Genomic DNA, 22,737 nt, shown 5'->3' with positions numbered 1-22,737 from the left:
TATCATTCTTTAAATTTGGGGTCCATATGGCTTTATGGAAGACATCAATACCTTTTCTAAAGTTATAGTCAGACAAAACTTGCTGGAGAGGATGAAGTTGTATAATAGCTGATTGTCTTACTGTATCTCTTCTGTACCTATTCAAATGAATGGTTAATCAGCTACAGAACTCTTAAAAGCTGACTGTAAATTGTTATATGAATTATTGTCCAAGCTTAAATTGATCCATAAAGTACACCAAGTTTACTTACATTAATATAAGTATACTTAAGTATTTTATCTTTTTGTACTACTGTTCTCTCGCTAATGAGTGTCTTACTGGCTACAATGAGTTTTCTTTCTCATAATTTTATTTTCTACCTTTGATAAAAACCTGCCTTTTTTCATTCATTTTTCATCTTGATTCGTGTTGATACTCTTCCTTTTTTCCCTTTTCCTTCTGCGAGGATATTGTCAATACAATCATCAAGCACTGCTCTCCTCAGTTCTTTTCACTTGGTTTGCCTGGTGCTACCATGCTTATTATGGATTTCATTGTAGCAGCAGGAAGAGTGGCTGCTTCTTCTTTCCTCAATGTAAGTATTCATGAGTTAATTCTGATTTAGGGTGAGGAAGAATTTGAGAGAATACTGAGCACTATCTTTTTCCTTGACTAGGGTGTTAAATTGATCCCAGAATTCAATGTAGTGGTTATCAAATATAGATAATGTTAGTGATTTATTCTGGAGCACTACACATCCCTCTCCAGAAAATATGTGAAGAGTGCAAAAATTACTGTTGAAGCAGAGAATCTTATTTTAGACTTACAGAAATAGTAACTGCCATTTTTTCTGTGCTTGAAGATGTTTTAAAGTAAATGTCCATTTTGACTATGATTTCATTAAAAAATATACTTATTCCTTCATATCTCTGCTATGGAATGATTTTTATGATCAGGCTTGAGAACTCAAATGTCTAGTGTTTGCACTATTTGGATTTTTTTTCACAGTTCTGATTTTTTTACTCAGGCAAGTTCAGCTTTATATAGTAATACTGATGTGATTATCTAGGTGCTGTTGGCCATGCATATTGTATTCTCTCAAATGCCCCATAGTCTCCAACTGTCTGTGAATTTTGACTGTTTCTCCCATCAATCCCTCTCTAGCCAGTTATGAAATCCAGCCTCCCTCACGGTACTGTCTGAAGCCTCTGTCACCTTCTTACACCATATCAGCAAAGCCTCATGTCACATTTAGTAGTTTTCCACATCCTGGTCAATTAGCTGAACCTAAGGCCTGTGCCCAGTTAGCAGCTCAGTCTGCAGTCCTAACAATTCTTCTGCCTCCTTTTGACTGTCTTGGAAAATGAGAGCTGAGTTGTGCATGAGTAACAATCCAAGGAGCTGTGGTCTCTGTTTACTAAGCTTTGCAGGGGCTCAGAATTTCCAGGAGAAAGGAAATAGCTGTATACCATTTCAGCCATCGTTCTCTTTTAAGGCAGCTAGAAATGTCAGCTTCCTGATTGCAGTAAGAATATGTATTTCTCCCCACCTTTTTTTTTTTCAGGCACCAAGAGTTGAAGCACAGGTTCTTTTAGGATCTCTAGTCTGTTTTCCCAATTTATATCATGAACTACCAGCTCTTCACCCAAATATTCCTGACATTGCTGTGTCTCAGTTTACAGATGTTAAGGTATGAATTTTAAGACTATTTGGCTAATATTCTGTTACCAAATATGTTTCATATTGTGCTTTTGCAGAAAATACTAAGATTTTAAGATCCCGAAGTTTTTCAAAAGTAATTTCAAATAGATCATAAGATTCAGATCCCATAAAATCTTGTCAAGCTTTATACTTCTAAACATACATTATAATTGCTATTAACTTAATGATAAAATGTTTTCTTATGTTTGTAGAAAGAAATAATACATTATCTCATCCTTTCAAGCCTCCTCTCACTAGGGCTATTTGCAGATATCAACAGATTTAATTAGCTGAGAGAAGAAGATTGAGAGGTTTAAGATTCATTATTTATTATGACAATTTTATGTATTTCAAAACTGGTGAAATCTGCCTGTGTTCCTAGGGGCTTTAGAAAATTTCTGTACAGCAGTGTGTTCTTTGTTCAAAAGCCAAATAATAATGGAGTCATTACCTTGTCTATCATAACAGAGTTAGGTAGTGTGACAGTATTCTAAAACTGCACACAGCTCAGTTTGTGTGCCTAAGAAAGCCTTCCCTTAAGTTTTCCAAACTGTTTCAATTTAGGGAGAAATCACAGAATCACAGAATGACTAAGTTGGAAGAGACCTTCAAGATCATCGTGTCCAACCCATGCCCTAACACCTCAACTAAACCATGGCACCAAGTGCCACATCCAACCTTTTTATAGACACAGGGATGTGTCCATCACATCCAGGGTTGGTGACTCCACCACTTCCCCAGGCAGGCCATTCCAGTACATTATCCCTCTCTCTGTGAAAAACTTCTTCCTAATATCCAACTTACATTTCCCTTGGCACAGCTTCGGACTGTGTCCTCTCGTTCTGTCAGTTTATGCCTGGAGAAAGAGACCAACCCCCACCTGGCTACAAGCCCCTTTCAGGAAGTTGTAGAGAGTGATAAGGTCACCTCTGAGTCTCCTTTTCTCCAGGCTAAACAACCCCAGCTCCCTCAGTCATTCCTCACAGGGCTTGTGCTCCAAGCCCCTCTCCAGCCTCGTTGCCTCCTCTGGACATGCTCAAGTGTCTCAACGCCCTTCCTAAATGGAGGGGTCCAGAACTGGACACAGCACTCAAGGTGTGGCCTCACCAGTGCTGAGTACAGGGGAAGAATGACCTCCCTGCTCCTGCTGGCCACACTCCTCCTGATCCAGGACAGGATGCCCTTGGCCTTCTTGGCCACCAGGGCACACTGCTGGCTCATGTCCAGCACCCCCAGGTCCCTTTCTGCCTGGGCACTGTCCAGCCACACTGTCCCCAGCCTGTAATGCTGCAGGGGGCTATTGTGGCCAAAATGCAGGACTTGGCACTTGGACTTATTAAACTTCATCCTATTGGGCTCTGCCCATCCATCCAACTGTTCTAGGTCTCTCTGCAGAGCCCTTCTCCCTAATTACCTGAGAGTTGCTTTATACCTTGCTCCCCTTTGGAGACTTATTTGAGTTCCTCCTTTCTCATTTCCATTGCAGAATGGCTGTTTACTTGAATTATATTAAGGGCAGCCTACAGCTTTAGGGATATTTCACTGTAGTTGAATAAAAATTCTTCTTGACAGCATTCTTAAGGCAGTGTAGGCACTTATTCTGCAACTAGTTGAAAACAACTTCTTAAATCAATTAATTTTTTTAAATGCTTATTTAAACCTCAAAGTAAAAGATTCTTTCTGTCATACCCTTCAGCATTACTCAAGATGGCTTCAGGGAGTCTTTACTGCTTCTTTTTTTACCCTTGATATTTTATGGAAGTGTTTTGACAAGAATTGGATAAATGGCTCATCAGCAGAAATTAGGACAGTTTATGTGTAGGATATTCTTGAGGTGGCACAGTAATGGATATCTGGGACAGGCTAGATATCTGGAGTAGTGGTAAGCAAACAATTCATCTGACCACAACTTAGAGACTCAGCTAAGCAGTATGCCTATAATAATATAATAAAATAATATTTTGATGCTTTCTGTCGTGGAGTTATGTGTAATCCGGTGAATATTTCCTCTTCATTTTAGGAACTCATAATTAAAACTGTGTTAAGTTCAGCAAGAGAGGAGCCATCTGGTCCTGCACGGTAGGTCATACAAAAAGAGCTTCTACATGAATAGATTCTTTTCTTTATTAATCTGTTTTGAGGTGAATATATTAGAGAGCTTAAAGTAAAACTTTGTTGCATTTTATGAATAGTTTTCTTCACCACTGTCAAAACTGTGGTCCATGATGTGAATTTGAAATAGTTTGTAATAGAGATATTAAATGAACAAACTGGGCTGGTCTAGTCCAGTATTCTTTCTATGATAGTGGCTGATAGGAAAGGGTGTAAATAAGGGTAAGAGAAAAGCTTTCCCAGCCTACCCTGGTGTTCAGCTCAGGGATTTTCTGGACTAGAGAGGCATTTTTTATTTTGATTATGACAAGATTATTTATGATGGAGGGATAGTTATTTTTATTAGATCATATGATTTAATTTGAAAAACAGAAACAGTCCAATGTACATAAGCCCTTCTTTATGGTATGGACAAAAAGCAGAAAAAACTGAGCTAAGCATTAAACTAGGAATGGTTGCTCTGATGCTTAAACCTAAGCATCTTCGTCAAATAAACAACTTCAGAGAGGATAGTTACCAGTTTTCTCTTCTGTTTCCTAATTTGCTTAGGATTTTGTTTCTCCGTACCCATCTTCAGAAGCATTCAGTTACACAGTGCTTTGTATGGGATTGGAACAGGAATCTCTAATGCCTACCAAGGAAGAGCGCATTTATGTGCCTTATGTATTTGGAAAGAGTGAATTTATATGTCCAACTAATATATTGTCACTTAAAAATACTAGAACTCTATACCTGAGAAACTACAATCCTGGAAAGATCAGCTTATTGAACCTTTAAACGTTTTGTTGGAAAACCAGGAGCAGTTTTTATCAGCCCACTTACCTCTTTCTTCTCTTGAGCTGATAATATTTCTCAGCACAGGAAAAGGAGGGAATATCCTGAGATCACATTAATTTAATTTTTTGTGTTACAAAACTGCTTTCTAAAAGGCATAACACTCTCCATTTTGCAGTTTTTCTTTCAGTCACTACATACAAAATAGGGTGATTTTACACTATAATGTACAATTAAGTCTTGTATGTATTTTTGCTGTCTGTAAGCATTTTTGAAATTTTATGTAGCCTTAAAATCGTTTTTCTACAGCACAGGCTTCATAGCCACTTCTGTTTCTATTCTCGCCTACAATTTTTCCTTCCTAGATGTAATGCATTGCAGGTCACATGACCAGTTTTCTTCTTGTCGATTTTCGATTGTTCTTCAATTTTATCCAGGATTTTGAATTCTGAAGTTGTTTCCAAAGTATTTGTTCACTGTGTTCCTGAAGAAAGTAATCAATGGCTCAGAGATTGCTTAAGCTAGCTCTTTAACATTTCTAAACAAATTTCATCCATCTGCTGATTTGAACACATATATCTAAATACTCTTTATCTTTACATTCTTTTCTCTTTCCTGATTTTAAATGAAGAAACAACAAAAGTTAATGTACTAATCATGATATGTATGCTGTCTTTAGGATTCATTTATCCCTCCTCTATTCATCCTTGTTTAGTGTCCATCTAAAACAGTGGGAACGTCTGTGAGAGAATAACATTCCCCTCTCTCATCTCTGTCTCAGATGCTCTAAATGTGAGCAACCTCTTGTGTTAAGAAGGAGGAAGCTCCTACCCAAATTTTTGCTTTGGTTTAAGAAAACATAAGAATTTCCCATATGTTGATTTCAGGTAATATTTTTAGTCAAAAGACACATAGAAATGCAGGGGTTCTTGATGTCTTTTGGATTTTTCAGTTGCTTTTTCAGATGGGTGCTTCCTCTGTTCCTTCCTCTCCTTCACCAGCATACTTTGGATTTCTTGCTCATTTTTAAATAAGTTACAGTGCTATAAGGGTTTTCATGTGGTTGTTTTGGAAGTATTAAAACCATATTTCTTGTTAAATGTCTTTAGCAAAGCATAACGAATCATAAAAATTGCACATTCCTGTAGAATGTTTCTCAACAACTTGTCCTCTAACATTGTTTTACAGATGTGTTGCTCTTTGCAGCCTTGGTATTTGGATCTGTGAGGAGCTAGTCCATGAATCACATCATCCCCAGATCAAGGAAGCATTGAATGTGATTTGTGTTTCTTTAAAGGTGAGAGAATTCAATTTTTACCATGTATATTCTCTTGATGTGTAAGGACACTTTGCATTTTCAAAGTCACAATAACATTTTAGCATCCTTACTTTGCAGTCTCATTTGCCATCCTTACAAAAGAGAGAACTCAATTTAATGAGTGGATCTCTGAAATGTCAAAAGTTTTTTACCCTTCTTTAAGTTTGGAGAGAATGGTGTGCTGGCGGATGAGATAGTGGATCTTTATTTTAATATATATCACTAGCCACTCTAACCTACCATAGTATTCTCATAACATTCTGTGCATGTTCTGAGTTTGAGCCATTGAATTATGCAATATTGCTTCTTAGGCCTGGCTAGATATTTAGTGAGAAATGCAGAGTACTTACACTGTATGCGTGGAAGCACTGGGAATGTTTAATATGCTGTGGCAGAGTCCTTTTCTGTGCTTATTCCAGGAGCTGCATACTTTTGGCTTTTATTTCCTTGATGAATGCTTTTGTTTTCCTACTATTTTCATCTTTTTGCATTTGTTCTTATATTATAGAATAATTAGAATATTAGTTAAAACATCTTGTTCTTATGCAGTTTTCAAATTTGCATGTTTGTGAGCAATAGCTTCAACTTTATAAATGTTTTCCAATTTTTCTTCAGAACCTTTCCATGTTCTTTTTGTTTGCATCAAAATTCTATGAGTGCTCTAGTCTTTCTGTATATACAGCTTAATAAAAATTGGAGTGTACACCTGTTACATATGACTTCTGTCGGATGTTGGGGATTATTATTTTCTTTTAAGCAATGGGAATCTGAAAAATATCTTAGCAGATCAGCTGCTCGCATCCTGTGAAGCAGGATTTGAGTCTCTGTATAAGGTAGCTGCAGGGCTTTTAGTATTAGACTCTAAATTGCAATTTCCTGTTTTGCAAAATCACATTCATTCTTTGCAGCTCCACTAATACCCTCTTCCAGGGTTTTCCCTTTGGTTTTTAATAATGCTTAACTTTTGCATTTTATCAAGTTCCTGTTCAAGTTTAGTATAAGGCAAATGATGTTTTTATCTTGCTACTTCAATTTATCAATATTTGAACTATTTTTAATCCTGAAATTCACAGTGATTTATGTTCTTTTTCTCTGACGTATTTATTAAACCAATTGTTTTTGCCTCATTTATATTAAACATAAATTACTTTTTGAATGAGAAAACAAAGATCTTTGTATTTCCACTGTGCTTTGCTTTGTGTTGGCTAAACCATCCAGTGCACATTGTCCTTTTTTCCACTTCTGAGCAATGGTATATATTCATAATTGAGTTTAATAATGAAATGAAAAGTTCATTAATGTGTTATGGGAGAAATAAATTAGCTCTAATTTGTTACCTAAGCAATCTCCTGGCTACCAAGTAGTCAGAGGTTTGAACTCCCAGAATGGATTATTTTCTTATTTTCAGGAGAAATGAATGGGTAGGGAGCTATAGGCCTCGTCCAACTTACTGATAAGTTCAATTGAACAAATAGCATTGAATAGAAATGCTAGCAGCAATTACATGCTTATTTTTGAAGTACCAGAAGCATATTCAGAGCTGCAGTTCAGCAACTCACTTTGGATATAGCTAGTGCTTCTCCCAGCTGTGTGGCAATACTGCCCTGTCTACATTAACCTCTGCTAGAGCTTGAGCACAAAGGGTCCTAACCAGCCGTCCAGACCTATGATTTTATTCTGCTTCTCTGAAAAATGCTGCAGATACATCACAACATTGTGTTGTACAGACTTAGTCGAATGAGTGCTAAACAATAGGTTATTTTCAATTATGGACAAGGTGCTCAGTTCTGGTCATCCATCCCAGCCATGCTCCCACCCAGTTTCTTTTGCTCACCTTCTCACAGGCACAGCATGAGACAAAAAAATAAAAAATCCTTGACTTCTGATGAACAGAACTTAGCAAAAAACAAAACATCAGTGTGTTATAAACACCATTCTCATTCCTAGTCCAAAACACAGCATTGCAACAGCTACTGAGAGGAAATTAACTCTACCCTAGTGACAGCATTCTTTTGAAATGTGATATATTGACCGTGCTAGGACAGCTTTCTTAAGCAGATGAAGGATTTGATCTATTTCAGCCAACCCCCATATTCTTGATCAAAACTTCCTCCCTGATGCTTTTCCCATGAGGGAAAAAAATTTAGGTGTCCAAGATTAGATTTTAAATTTATACATATTCATTACTTTATACACTTTATCCTTTATGTAGAATTTATGTCTCCACTTACTTTTGTTTCTTTATTAAATTTTTAAAAAATCCCAAACCCTTTTCAACCAGAGGAAAAAAAGAGATTAACTGTTTTGTGTAAATCAGCCTTAAAAATTATTCATTCATCTTCATTTTAGAGCCTCTTTAGAAAAAGAGGCTCTAAATTTAAACATTAATGAAAGACATTAAAAATTAAAGATTAAAACTTTAAGAAAGAAATGCTTTCTGTTTTTAAGTAGTGAACGGCCGATTATTCAGTGACTCTGAAAAATCTCCAGGTCTCTTTCTCAGGTGATTTTTTCTTACATTCAGTGATCTGGATGCTCTGTATTAAGCTAACCAATTTGTCCACCCTATTTTTCTTCTCCAGTGATTTTGAGGTTTTCCTGCAAGCTTGTTAGGATGTTTTGAGCAATCTGGATTTGATCTCAAGTTCTGTAATCAAATTGTCATGCTTTCAGTTCTTTTTTTTTTTTTTGGTTGCCGTTCAAGCTTGAGCATTAGAGTCTGTACCCTGCTCACGGTGCTCTTACAGAGTACTTTCACAGTATGGGGAGAGGCTTTCTCATGAGGGATAAAAAAGTAATTATATTCTTGTCATAAAGTCTGTGAAGATTGGGAGATGTGAGATGTTTACTGTTTTGAGCTAAAAGCCAACAATAACATGAAACTGCATCCACTGAGAAACAGGGAAAGTCAGACCAAGAATTAACTACCCATTGTGTACTCAGGTTTTCATCTCCCTGGATGACTTGCAAGAGCCATTCATAGTCTTTCTTTTTGCTTACATAGATACCACAAATAAAAAATGGTAATTAAAGCTTCATACTCCAGACTTTTCCTTTCGCTTGTACCATTTCTATTCAAGACTTTAAATGTAAAAATTGATAGCTCTGCTTTGATGAGAAACACTGATCCAGAGCAGAGTCTTCTTCCAGTGTATTTTCAGTTTTAAGTTTTTGCAGTTCAAAAATTTTATTTTAAAATCTTGATTTTCTCCTCAGGTTTCATTGCCCAGGCATTTAAGCTTTCTTAAAGCTTTGGGATTTTTAAGTTTTGTGAGATGCATCCCTCCCTGGAGGCTTAATAGAACTGGTCTGAGTGAGAAAAAAGCCTATTAAGCCAAGAAATTATGTCTAAATGATTTTACAGCATAATTGCCCTTTTCTGAGTTCAGAAGTAGAGGGCCATCTTGCAGCACATACCTGTGACAGCTTCACTGCTAAATATAGTGAGATTGAAACAAGTAGACTACTTTCTTAATAATGCAGAAATTCATTTGTAAGATTAACTTTGTCCTTGTCATTTGTTTCACACCTTAATGTTTTAAAGCAAGTGCAATGAAGATAGAAAACTCAATTACATGTCTTGTGCATTAATAATTTAGGGAAACACATCCCTTTTTCTAAATTTTTGTGTTTTCCCACTTAGGAGTGTAGAACAGGGTGTACATTCCCCCCTAAGACTGGGAGTTGTACAAATGTGTTCCTTTCTGCTTTAACCAGCACAGTGACTGTGGAAGGCAGGCTTCAGAGCAGCAACCTTCTCTTGCCTTTAAAAGAAAAGCAGAGTTAAGCACAGAAGCCAAGATGAATTCATTTCCATTCAAACATGCACTGTGCACAGCAGTCACTGGCAGGTAGCAGAGCAGTTCATCTTGTGTTTAGTAACAGGCTGCATGTTGGGCATGTGGCTCTTCACCTGCCTTGATTCTCAGCAAAGACCTCTGATTTCAGAATTGGATCCTTGGGGGGCTTTGTAGTGATTCATTAATATTAATAATCATTAAGGTAGCAAGAAATTAGTTCTTTCTTCCTGGCTTCATGATGTTGTACTAACCTGTCAGAAGTTAGTTAGGAGACACCTCTCCCCTTTCTGGTGTGCAGCTCACTTGATGTCTGTCCCAAAACTTTGGTGTTAGCTGCTAACATTTTTTATGACCATAAAATAGTTCCTTTCAAGTTTTGTAAAATTTAATTCTGTTCCTCTGGTAAATAGATACTTAAGAAACTGTATGTATAAAACTACCAGTGAAATTTGTGACCACCCTACCACCTAATGTACTCTTACATGAAATTTTGTCATTATTACTGTGCTGTGTTCTCTTTTCTAGTTTCCAAATAAAACTGTAGCCCAAGTTGCCTGCAGTATGCTGAACATGCTGATACATTATGTGCATAGACTTCAACTGTATCAAGCTGATTCACCTTTAAGAATTATTCAAGTAAGTAATATTTTTAATAGAAATTTTCAATTATTTTAAATAAAACACTACAATGTATTACCTTAAAATTAAACACCTGAATATGGAGAATTATGTTTTGCAAAACATTGAATTAGTATAAATATAGTCTTACTTAACACTGGCAGTAGGGAATTGCAGCTCCCTTAACTTCCAATTCCAGTATTGACATGTAATGTGTCTATATCATGCCTGTTTTTCCTCAGAGAAAAAGTGTCAAGAGAATGTTGTCAATAAAGTACAATTTTGTTTTAATATTAGATATCTTCAAGCATGTTTATTTAAGTTCAAGGAGAAAATGATTGCTCGAAATATGAATCTGCAATTGTATTTTGCATATCCATGAAAGAGTTTCAGTTTAATGCAAAAATAATATTTTGAATAGTCTTCCCATAACAAGGAGGTAGACTATGGCCTCTGGGATCTGAAGCACATAGAAAAGACAAAGGACTTACAGGTTCTTTTCATGTGAAAGCTTCTTAAGAGATACAGCAGGCATTTCTGTGCTCCTCTGGAGACATATTTTTGATCAAATAGAGACAGGGAGTATCTAGTAGTTCTAAGAAATAATGTAGCTCAGATAGCAATGTACATAAACCAGCACCAGATTTCTTTCTGCATCATACAAGTGTGTTGAGTCACATTCTTTTCATGCCTGAGTATTTGGGGTAGCTGTGTAATTTCATTGTTCTTAATGCACCTATGTCAGTCAAACAGAACATATGCCTTCAATGTATTCTGCAAAAAAAAATTAAAAGTGGTTTTATGTAAAAAAATTGTCAAGGCATACTGTAACTTGTCTCAAAATAATTGTAATAGAGTTTAACTGTGAATCTAGTATCATGTTAGATTTACCTGCTTACAAATTATTTTAAGCTCAAATATTTAGGTTCTCTTTTAAAAGAAATGTGGTATATGTCCCCAGATTCTGATAGCAACTATTACGCATCTGCTACCCAGTACAGAAGCTTCCTCTTATGAGCAGGACAAGAGGGTGAGTATTTTTCATTTCTAGTACTTTCTGCCTCCTGAAAGCTGTGTCTCTACTGAATTAGCTTTGCTGTGGGGCTCATGGTGTCATTTAAATTTGGGCATTTTGGTGCAGTTTGTTGCTGACAGCTCCATCATTCTGGGCTGCCATTCCCACAAGGAGCTGGAGTTCATCTGTTGCTCGTTTTGGTCTTCAGAGCTCTGTTTCATATTCTGTCTCTGTTTGCAAGAAGTCAGGGCTACTGTAGACTACAGTCATTTACCAAGCTATCCACTTTTGCACTTGAGGATGCTTTCCATAATCAACCAAGTTTCCCCATGAACTATTGTCGATCATTGTACATCAAATATCATATAAAAAATGTCTTACCTATTTTGACTAATGTGGTCCTAATGGGTTTCTTAAAAATTGGTTAAAAACAAAAAGACTCAGTGCCCTGCATCATTAGGTTTATTATGCTTTATTTAAACTTGGAATGTATTATGTGAAATGAATAAATTAGGTAAATGGAATTTTTAAAGACTTCTATTTACCTTGTATAATATTTTAGAGAATCTTGCAGATATTTATCTGAATTGTCCTCTCTTCCACAGCTGAGTGTTAAAAATCAAAAACAATTATTTGGTCAGTAAGTTATTGATGGTTTGGTGTGGGTTTGTGTCTTAATCTAATTCTGTTCTAGAGTCTTTCAAAACATCCCAAGAGGGAGTTGATTCTTTTGCTAACTGAGTAACCTACAATATAGAAAGTAATTGGATTTCTTTCAGATGAGACCTGGTGCTGCATAACATTATTGATACATTGTAAAGGACATTATGTGTTATTTATAAAGCACTAAATACAGGTGAATTAGTTCCATTTTGTGTAATCCTTGGTTCACTTTACAGTGGAATTTATGTGCAAAATGGTGCATCAGCCTTAATTTGGACCTGTGTTATTTGTCATTTTAAAGACAACACCTTACAAATCAATTTTGAAAACTTTGAGTATAATATCTTAAGTATGATATCTGCTCACAGTCTTACCCTGATGAGCAACTGTTGAATGGATGGCCAGAGTTTTTACTGAATGCCATAGGTTTTGAAGATACAGTGGTTAACAGGTGGGACCTGCCATTACTGCAGAAGGTTGACTGAATTGAAAAAAGAAGGCAAAATAGACAAATAAAATAAAGTGATAATATGAAGTAGCAGGTGCTGGCTTAATTGATTTGTGATGGAAAGTGTTTTTTCCAGTTGGTGGTTTCTTTACTTCTGTGCTTATTGGATTGGATAATGGCCTTGCCATTGAAGACTTTGCTGCAGCCTCTTCACGCTACAGGAGCAGAAAATGATAAGACTGAAAGATCTGTTCTTAATTGTATATATAAGGTACATGTTTCTTTGCTCACTTATTACAAATTTCTATGTGTGGAGGTAGTGTCAGTTTTCATGGAAATGAAGGCAAAAGTTTTCTGTAAGCTGATCTCCATTCTACTGCTGAAATACAGAGTGCTGGCTCAGTTCTTGCATGTTTCACTGTAACAGCTTGACCTATGGTATATTTGGAATAGGAGATTTTGGTTTATATTTCAGATGGTTAACCAAGCCTTTTTTATGTCATATGGATTGCAGATGCTTGTATTGTAGATATTGTGTTGTATTGCTTGTATTTAATACAAAAAAATTGTAACTTTTATATATCAAGCGATTTCATTTAGCAGTAAGCAAAGCAAAAAGCACTAAGTTACAATTACTGTCCTTAGGAACACAGGAGAAAGGGGTTTTTATCCCTTTTGCAAGGGAAGGGGATTAAAACCTCTAGCAGCTTAGACCTAGCATATGTAATTAGAGAAGATAGAAGATCTAAAAATAAAGGTAGCCTAATGATTTTTTTGTAAGTTTCGTTTCTTTATTGTTAAATTCTATTTTGGTGGTAATCATTTTCTTTGCAGACCAGAGTTTGTTTCTGTAAACATTAGGCATCTAAAATTTTCCAGCACTTCATCATGCCTGCCTTTTAACAAATTGATTTTTAAAATCCAAATAAAAATGAACTTCATTTCTTATAAAACTATAAAGTATAAATTCCAGTAGTTAATGTAATGAAATTCTGGTTTTGTTCTAGGTTCTGCATGGATGTGTCTATGGGTCTCAGTGTTTTAGCAACCCAAAATATTTTCCTCTAAGCCTTTCTGATCTGGCATGTATGGATTATGATCCTTTTATGCATTTAGAAAGCTTAAAGGAACCAGAACCACTGCATTCTCCAGACTCAGAGAGGTCTTCTAAACTTCAGCCAGTCACTGAAGGTTTGTCTCATTGCCTAAATACATTTCCTTTCAAAAAGATTTTGTCTAGGTTTTCAGTATTGAAGTGTTGGTCTAAAGCACAGATTTTTAGCTATACAAAGACACTAGGTAAGAACCATTAGTATGGAATGAGCAAATGTCATTTTGAGCAATTGCCATTTGATTAACTGAAATAAGTATGTTCTGAACAACACCAAGATCGATATGATATGGATTCTTCCATGCTTTGTGTATCAGCAGAAGTGTTAAGTACTGCAACATGGATAAATGTTGCTTTTCATTTTACTTTCAGTAAATTAATTTGATTTTTTTCCTAATTTTGCTCCGTTCCCAAGGAGTAATTTGGGGTTTTATTCCTGTTTAACATTGCAATATTGAATGCTTTCCATGAATTTTTTTAGCCTATCATAATTCATTGTTGATCTCTTTTTACGCTGCTTAAAACCACAGATTTGTCTAAAAAGAGAAATTTTCTCTCATCTGGTTAGAACCTTAGGGGACATGGGAATTAACATTTTCTTCACAACTCAAAAATAAAAATAAAGAATTAAGAATCTAAGCTACAGAGGACTATCATGTATTATGCAGTGTATCTAGTAAATAACGAATGTCTACATAGGGAAGAAAATTGAAAAAGATGAGATTAAGATACTACAACTCTGTGTAGTGCTATTCTGCCTCTGTATTAAGTTGTTCCATTTAGGCTTTTTTAAGGGTATTAAGAACCAGATAAATGCAGCAGTTCTTTGTAGCAGCTGTGTGCTAACAGCAGGTGATTTTGTGGTCTGTAGTGACTACGTGCTGTTTTTTATGTAGAGAAAATGGCTAATCATTGTGCCCTTGTCTAAGGCATGCTTCATCATCCTCAAGTACTTTTTTGGCCAAAGAATTCTAAACATAGATCTGTCCCCTAATAAGCTCAGTATTGGATTGAACAAGTCTGATCTGAGAACTGCTGGCAGGAGGAGCTGTAATTATTAAATTTACTGAAGAATGAAGCAAGGTACTATAGTTGGCTTTTCGTCAAATGGCTGTGGCCTTATTAGTAAAAAGTAATCATCTGCAGGGTCAGAATGAAAGAGGCTTCGAAGGATTCATTCTGTCCTAATTACAGTCTCACCTATACATATTATGTAAAGCTAATATTTAAAGCATTTGCCAAAATTTACTTCCACTACATGTTCTATTACAGTGTAGTGAATAGTAGTAGCTTTTTATGCCTGGCATCTTTTTGTATTCCATAATAATCTGTAATTATGGGTTAGAAGCAAATGCTGTGTGGCTTTTTTAATCTGACAATCTGAAAAGACAACCCTGAATAGATTTCTCTTTAAATGAGTACGGTTTCACAAAGCCCTAGCATCAATATCTTCATTTTGCATTTCCAACCATGATCTTTTCTTTTATGATTTCTTGTTAAATTTCTTAATAAGTAATTTCAGATGTTCCTTTTATCTCTCCAGATAAATTAAGTTTGAGGTCTCTGGAATTGTAAGTTGGACTGTGAAATTTAATTGGCATACTACAGTATGCAACCCTGGTTCTGCAACCTTGGCACTTCTAGTCCCCATGGCCAGGCAGAGAATAAAATTGACAGTGCTTAACCCATTGCACAGCATCTATTCTCCCTGGCATTGTTGGAGGAGTGAGAGAAGTAAAACCAGTGCATAACAACCAGTCTAGGTCTCTGTCAAGACAGAGGGTCAAATACTACAAGCTAGCAGCAGAACAGTATGCCAATGGGTCAGCATCTTTTAGTAGAGTAAAAGCACTATCGTAGTGTCTGTTTTGAAGGAATGGAAATGAGCAGGGCAGAAGTTGTAGGGAATTCAGGGAAGTTTTACAAAGGGTAGGAATTGCAAGACACTCCTTAGGTCACAAGCAAAGCTGAAAGAGCTGAAATGACAAAATTCTTAAGACAGGGTGCTTTAAGAGATGTGACTGGTTTACCCTGTTATGCCTCCATTGTTCAAGGTCAGATCCATCACAAGTTTTGTGGATACTTGGCCTCAGCATAATGTGGTATGAGACCAGGAGGATACAGGACTTAGAGTGACACAGCTGTGTAGTGGGGACAGGATCTACTGGGTGGAGCAAGCCATGCAATAAACAGCAGGACAAAGATTTCCTAAATCCTCGGGGAACAGGCATAGTCAATAAAGAAGATTATTGGCCTCTGTTTTTCAGCAACTTTCCAAGTTCTCATGTGGAAGCTCTTAACCTAGGATTATCAGTAAAATTGTCTTTGTTCTCCTTTCTGTAGCTGGTAAAGTGGTAGATTTTAGTATGAGATATACAAAGAATAACTTTCAAACTGTTACATTTAAACCAGAATGAACTTTCAGCAGCTCTCGGTAAGGACATCAGTAGGAAGCTTTTATTGGGTTGTCAGAACTTGCAGGCAGCAAGTCTGTGATGCTTTCATACATCTAAAGAATCACTGGGTTTGTCTGTGTGAAGGCTGATGAGCTATTCCTCTAGTTAGTATCAGCAATAACCTACTCTAGCTACAGTACGGGCATACAAATGAGGGTGGTGGGGTTGGTTTGACCCTGGCTGGATGTCAGCTGCCCACCAGTGCTGCTCCAGTGTTCTCATCTGGGCAGGGGAGAGAAAATAAAACGAAAGAGGGTTGAGATAAAGACAGGAAGAGATCACTCACCAATCACTGTCATGGGCAAAACAGATTTGCCTTGGGGAAGTTAATTGAATTTATTACCAAGCAAATCAGGATAGGATAATGAGAAATAAAACCAACTCTTCAAAACATCTTGCCCTTATCCCTCCCTCCTTCCTGGGCTTAACTTCATTGTAAATTTCTACCTCCTCTTTGCCTCCAGTGGTGCAGGGGCATGGGGATTGGGGGACTGCAGTCAGTTCACCACACATTGTCTCTGCTGCTCCTTCCTTCACAGAGGAGGGACTCCTCGAGCTCTTCCCCCACTCCAGCGTGGGGACCCTCACACGGGAGACTACTACACGCAAGTCCTTCCCACAAACTGCAGATCTTCATGAATGCTCCACTCTGGGTCTCCTTCACATGGCTCAGTCCTGTAGGCCCAGGCTGCTCCAGCATGGGTCCCCCTCTGGGTCACAATTCTTCCCAGCAAGCCTGCTCCAGCATGGGCTCCTTTCTCCACAGCACCACAGTTCCTGCCAGGAGCCTGGTACAATGTGGGCTTTCCACAGGATCACAACTTCCTTTGGGCATCCACCTGCTTCAGCATGGGATCCCCAGGGACTGCAGGTGGATCTCTGTTCCACTGTGAACTCCCCTGGGCTGCAGGGGCACATCCTGTCTCACCATGGTCTGTACCACGGGCTGCAGGGAATCTGCTCTGGTGCCTGGAGCACCTCCTGCCCCTGCTTCTTCACTGACCTTGGTGTCTGCAGAGTTGTTTCTTTCACATATTCTCACTCTGCTGTTCTCTGGCAGCAATCTCCTTCTGCCCAATATTTTTTTTTCTCCTTCTTTGTTATTCTAGAGGCATTACTTTTGTCGCTGATCAGCTCAGCCTTGGTGAGCAACAGGTCCAGCTTGGAGCTAGCTGACATTGTCTTCATCAGACACAGGAGGAGCCTCTAGCAGCTCTTCAGAGAAGCCACCCCTGTAACCCCCACACTACCAAAACCTTGCCAAACAAGCCCACTGTTCTAATTAACTGCACCTAAGCAGCCAGCTTAGATGTTCACTAGCCAACCTGGGCTGCATAGTGCCACGATCTGCTAACTTACTTCTGATCTTTTCCATTTCATTTCAGGACCATAAACATATATGAAGGAGATTTTTTTTGCAATTATAGACAAAAACATTTTGAAAACTGTTCTTCATAGATCACAAATCTGTTGGATAGTTGTGACTGGAAGGTACTGGTAACATTACATGGATACAGTGGTCTGTCAGTTACTGATTTGATTAATTTTCCTCCATTACTCATATTTATCCAAACATATTTTAAAGTCTTTTGCATAGATTGATCTTTTCTAATATTTTTCAGTTTCTAATGAAAATGTTTTCCCTGCCTTATGTTTAATCTTTTGTTTAAAAGGTGAAAATATAAAGTACTTTTCATTTAAGACTTTGCTGTTTGCCATTTTACTGAAAGGACACAAAATGCACTTTTAAAAAATACTTTTTACATAGTGCATCCAGATTAACACTTTGTGTTTTGTGGGGAATATTCTAGAGTTCTCTGTTACTGCATCTCTATATAGATTGAAGTTTAAAATTAGAAAGGCATGAGACTTGCTTAAACTAAGGCAAAATACAGGAAACTAAGCTAAGAGGAACACTCTTAGGCTCCCTCTAAACATAATGAAGGAAAAAGAACTACTTTTAGAGAGTGGTTCATCCCATTGCTCCAATTTGAGATTAATCAGTCTGTATAGGTCATAATTCTTTAGACAGAAGGATGAGGAGAGTGACATTCCACCCTCAGTCATTACTTTTTACATCAATTACATAACCATAGTTGTTTAAAACTATTCAGCCAAAGTTGAATTAAAAAGTTAACAGCACATCTTAAGGAAACTCGAGAATCCTTCATTCATGCCACAGATGCAAATTAGTAGTGATGGACCTTCAGCCTTTCCACAAAAGAGGTAATTTCAGGACTGAGAAAAATAGATAGTATAACATGCTTCTACTGAATTACCAAATGATTATGTACACATTTAAATTACATTGCCCAAGCCAGAGGCAGTACCATTGAAAGGAAAGCAGCAATGTGTTCTCTCAGGAAAACAAGTCAACAAAGCAGTGAGCTGGACTGCCTTAATGTGTAATGATATGGCTTAGTTTGTAGAATTTGTGGCAAAGCTGTGATGGCTTGCATTATTACATATTCTCATTTGCCCTCCAGAAACAAAGAGCATGGTTTAGATACTCATTTTAAGGTTTTAATATATTGAATGTCCGATTATTCTTGATTGAGATGTGCTTCTGGGAATAAATTAAGTTGCAAAATTAATTTAAAATTTTCATAATTTCAAAATGCATTACTAGGCTTGGGATTTTTCCTTTTTGATATTGGGGAAACCATCACCAAAATCTGATTTTCTGTGTGGCAAAATGTTTCAAGATTGCTTTATTTTATTTCAACATAGCAGGTTGCATCTTACAGTCTGCTTTTCAGTATACTTGTCTTGATACTTCTCATTTAAGTTCTCTGTGTCATTTTTAGATCAACAGCACTGTATTCTGAGAGAAAACTCAGATGTAGTGTTCACATTTTATAAAAGAAACAATGACAAATTTATGATTTTAGTTCAAGTGCAAAGTTTTCAGGGAAAGGCTATGTTAGGACTGGGAATGGATCTTCCAAATTTAAATTAATTGTTCCTCTCTTTGTACCACTGTCATTTTTCTTTTCCGTATTTCCCTTAGGCTACCAAGGGAGTACAGTCACACACACAGGCACAAAGGGACCATGGTCAGGTTTGAGATCTTTAGGGATTGCCATACAACAGTAATAGTAATAACATATGCTAGAACATCCTTATTTCTCCTGGTTTCTCAACAGAACTTAACAGGGGGCATTTAAGCTTTATAGGGTGGGACTTCAGGTATCTGGAAAGCTTGTGTATCTCTGCTCCTGGGAACCTTAGAAAAGTATTACTTTATTTATCTGTGCAGTGGCAAGTGCTAAATATTTGGTATAAATATCCTGACAAAGATGGGCCACCCTCTGCATTGTCCAGGTGCTGGTCAATAATGGGCTGATAAATGATTCTTCAAACACTCAGATTATTTTCTCCGTGTTTTGTATAAAATCTCCTTCCAGTTCCTTCTTATATTTCAGCAGATGGCACTATAACTTAATTTCCTTGTAAGCTGCCAATATCTGGCCACTTAATTCAGCATCACTGGATGTTTTTATGTTTGTAAATTTTAAACCTCAAGAAGGCTGTAGATGATAAAATATAATCTAATTTGCGTATATTAATTCTCAAGGCATTAATTTATTAAAATACTTGAGTAGATATGATTTTTAGAATTGTGTAAGTGTTATGTTGATTTTGCTAGCTATTAACTGGATGAAATGTTTCCCTATTTGCCGTTCAGATGTAGTGCTTCCTAAAGGAAGAGACTAGCCAGAATCCCAAACATCTCTTACATGTTGTACCCAAACCTTTTGGGGGAAAAAAAGGGCAAATACATACTAGTTGTTTATTTTTGCAGTTGCTGAATGCATCCATCTTCAGAAACTGAAGATCTATAGTGGCAGACAGTATGCATCACAAATTTGCCTTTATTTTTCCTGTTAAACCAATTAAGACATCTGAAACTGCAAAAAGAAATTTGTTTTTTAAACATTATGTTTGGCAGCTTATGTATATCCTGCATAAAGGGAGTTTAATTCATTATAGTTTACTTCTATGCTCAGGAGGTTACTTAGTCTCAATAAATACTGAATGAAAAAGTGATGTCGTTCAGAACATTCTGGTTTGACGGATTTTGGTGAGAAAGAAGATGGGAAGTGTTTGCAGCAGTTTTCAATGTTTAATGTAATTTAAAATACATAATGTAATCCTGAGGAGTACAGTTTTATAATCTTCCCTTTGTAAGTCCCAAATTCAGGGTGTCCATGGCCACTTCCAAGAGCGAGGATACAGAAAACAAGTGCTTTGCCATGTTCATCTTGTTCTCTCTTCCACCAGTCTTATTCTGCAGTGTAGTATTTTTGTGTATGGGTTCTTCAGTGGGTCCTGTGAACCAGTTGATGGTTCCCTTCCTGAGAGGGTTGGTCCTGCTCATGTACTTCATGTAGAGTGGACTTGATAAAAATAATTCCATAAACAGTATAATACTGGGCTAGCAGGGTGTGATATAAACATTAAAAATACCCTTTGTGAATTTAGATGACGTAACATGCAAGTGGAAGGTATGCAGCAGAGAAGTAGGTGGCAAAAACCATATAGAAATACCAGTGCAACTCACAGGATGAATTTCACAAAAGATGGGCACAATTAACTTTTCTTTTTCCCTCCCAAGGTTTTCTAACCTGAAGCTTCTTAAGATGCAGCTGTGGCATGAGATTTCCTTTTTGAAAATTTTGGTAATGTTAGATTATGTTCAGTGCAGACAGCCAGATTCTTGATTTTGTGCTTTAAAACTATCCAGTGCTATTCTCAAGCTAACCTACAGCTGTATGCTCCCCAGGGAAATTAAGATGGATTAGACCTTTTGTGCATCTATCTTCCTTTAGATTTCTCAGTGTAATGATGTGTATAAATATAAAAATACTGCAATTGGAATGGACGTCTTGCAACACAGTTAGGATCTCTACTTCAACAGCAATTCGAGATTTATTTTCACTAGATAAAAAATTGTGTATTTTTGAAGAACAGTGCTGATAACAAAGCTATGGCAAAGGAGGTATGATCTGTGGACATAGTCATGGCTGTAAAAAAATGAAGATGCTTCTTTAACTGTTTTAGGATTTTTCATGCTATTTATATACAAAAACAATGGTCATCAAAATACATATTTTTCCATTACTGAGTTGCATGTATCCTCAGCTTGCAGTGCTCATTCTCTCAGGAGGAGACCAAAAGAAACATGAATCTCAGTGTTGTTTTCTGAACTCCTCTTTTAAAACTGTGCTCTTTTTCTTGCAGTGAAAACTCACATGCAACAAGGATTAATTTCTGTTGCTGCTCGTACTGTGATAACACACCTAGTCAATCACTTAGGCCACTATCCTATGAGTGGAGGTCCTGCTATGCTGACCAGTCAGGTGTGTGAAAACAATGACAATCCATACAGTGAAAGTCCTGAGCTTTCTCCTGAGCTTTTTGAGAACCCAAATCTTCAATTCTTTGTGTTAAACAATACTTCCCTGGTGTCTTGTATACAAATCCAAGCAGAAGATGACATGCCTGGGGGAGGACTGTCTGCTGGACTTGCATCAGCTAATTCAAATGTTAGAATTATAGTGCGTGATCTGTCTGGCAAATACTCGTGGGATTCAGCTATTTTGTACGGACCATCATCTTTATGTGCATCTTCACAACAAACATCTTTTGCACTTTCATTATCTCAGCAAGATAAACCAGAAGATGCTCTTTCATCTTTTGAGCATGTGGAAGATGTATCTGCAAGAGATGGAATTACACTCCAAGTTAAAAGGAAATTTAGAGACACTGTACCAACATGGGATACAATTAGGGATGAAGAAGATGCCCTGGATGAGCTGTTGCAGTATTTAGGTGTTACAAGCCCTGAATGCTTACAGAGAACTGGTGTTTCACTTAACATCCCTGCTCCTCAACCAGTCTGCATCTCAGAAAAGCAGGAGAACGATGTCATCAATGCAATTCTGAAACAGCACACAGAAGAGAGAGAGTTTGTTGAAAAGCATTTCAATGATGTAAATATGAGGGCTATGGAGCAGGACGAGCCAACCTCACAAAAGCCACAGTCAGCATTTTACTACTGTAGATTACTTCTCAGTATACTGGGAATGAATTCATGGGATAAAAGGTAAAACAACTCATATTTTAAGAACTTTTTTAAAGGAGGTGTGCTGTTTTTGATCATAGAGTTTGTTAAGGCAAAAATATTCCAGGCCAGCTAACAAAAGAGAGGGGATGTGCAGCTAAGGGCTAAATGGCAGCTTTCTTCTGCTTTTCAGCCTGTCATTTAGAGAGACAGAAAGGAGAAATCTGTTGGATTTATTGTGGTTCATATTCTTTCCTTAGAAAGTATTTGAAGGCAAATTGAAGGAATGATGTGTTTTCTTTGCATTCCATGTATGTTGCTGCAAAAATCATTACCTTTCAATGTCAGAATAATACTCAGAAAGTGTCATATTCTCAGCTATTGTGTCGCCGGACAGTGTCCTGCTGCTTTGTCTGCTAAAAGCATGCTTGCATGCAGCCTCAAAGCCTTGCATGTGTATTAGCTAATGAGAAAGATGTGTCCCCTACTACTTATTTCAACATTGGCTGTGCTTGTGTACTGTTTGAATATTGTTTAGAACAAGAGAAGAAAAGCTGTGTTCAATTACAGAAGTAGTGTCTCTTTACATTATTATTTTTGTGTGAGTGTAGTTAAGTGCATGTCTGCGTATGCATGGGGGTATGTACAAATACTAGCATCCTAGAATTGATGGG

General features: G+C 37.1%; 1 protein-coding gene across 9 annotated transcripts in view; it reads left to right on the top strand.

The window, feature by feature from the left end:
• The window catches only part of RALGAPA1 (Ral GTPase activating protein catalytic subunit alpha 1), a 132,307-nt gene that overhangs the window by 60,366 nt on the left and 49,204 nt on the right, over positions 1-22,737 (top strand). For all 9 annotated transcript variants that reach the window (XM_063398918.1, XM_063398917.1, XM_063398916.1 and 6 more), the window contains 9 exons: positions 447-575; positions 1,545-1,670; positions 3,702-3,760; positions 5,756-5,864; positions 10,211-10,321; positions 11,265-11,333; positions 12,566-12,700; positions 13,437-13,620; positions 21,241-22,105. In XM_063398918.1, coding sequence (XP_063254988.1) covers positions 447-575; positions 1,545-1,670; positions 3,702-3,760; positions 5,756-5,864; positions 10,211-10,321; positions 11,265-11,333; positions 12,566-12,700; positions 13,437-13,620; positions 21,241-22,105 — 1,787 coding nt within the window. The remainder of the gene's footprint in view (positions 1-446; positions 576-1,544; positions 1,671-3,701; positions 3,761-5,755; positions 5,865-10,210; positions 10,322-11,264; positions 11,334-12,565; positions 12,701-13,436; positions 13,621-21,240; positions 22,106-22,737) is intronic.

Source organism: Prinia subflava, chromosome 5 (genome assembly GCF_021018805.1).
Source record: "Prinia subflava isolate CZ2003 ecotype Zambia chromosome 5, Cam_Psub_1.2, whole genome shotgun sequence".
In the NCBI taxonomy this organism is placed as follows: domain Eukaryota; kingdom Metazoa; phylum Chordata; class Aves; order Passeriformes; family Cisticolidae; genus Prinia; species Prinia subflava.
This window is presented reverse-complemented; position numbering and strand designations above follow the sequence as displayed.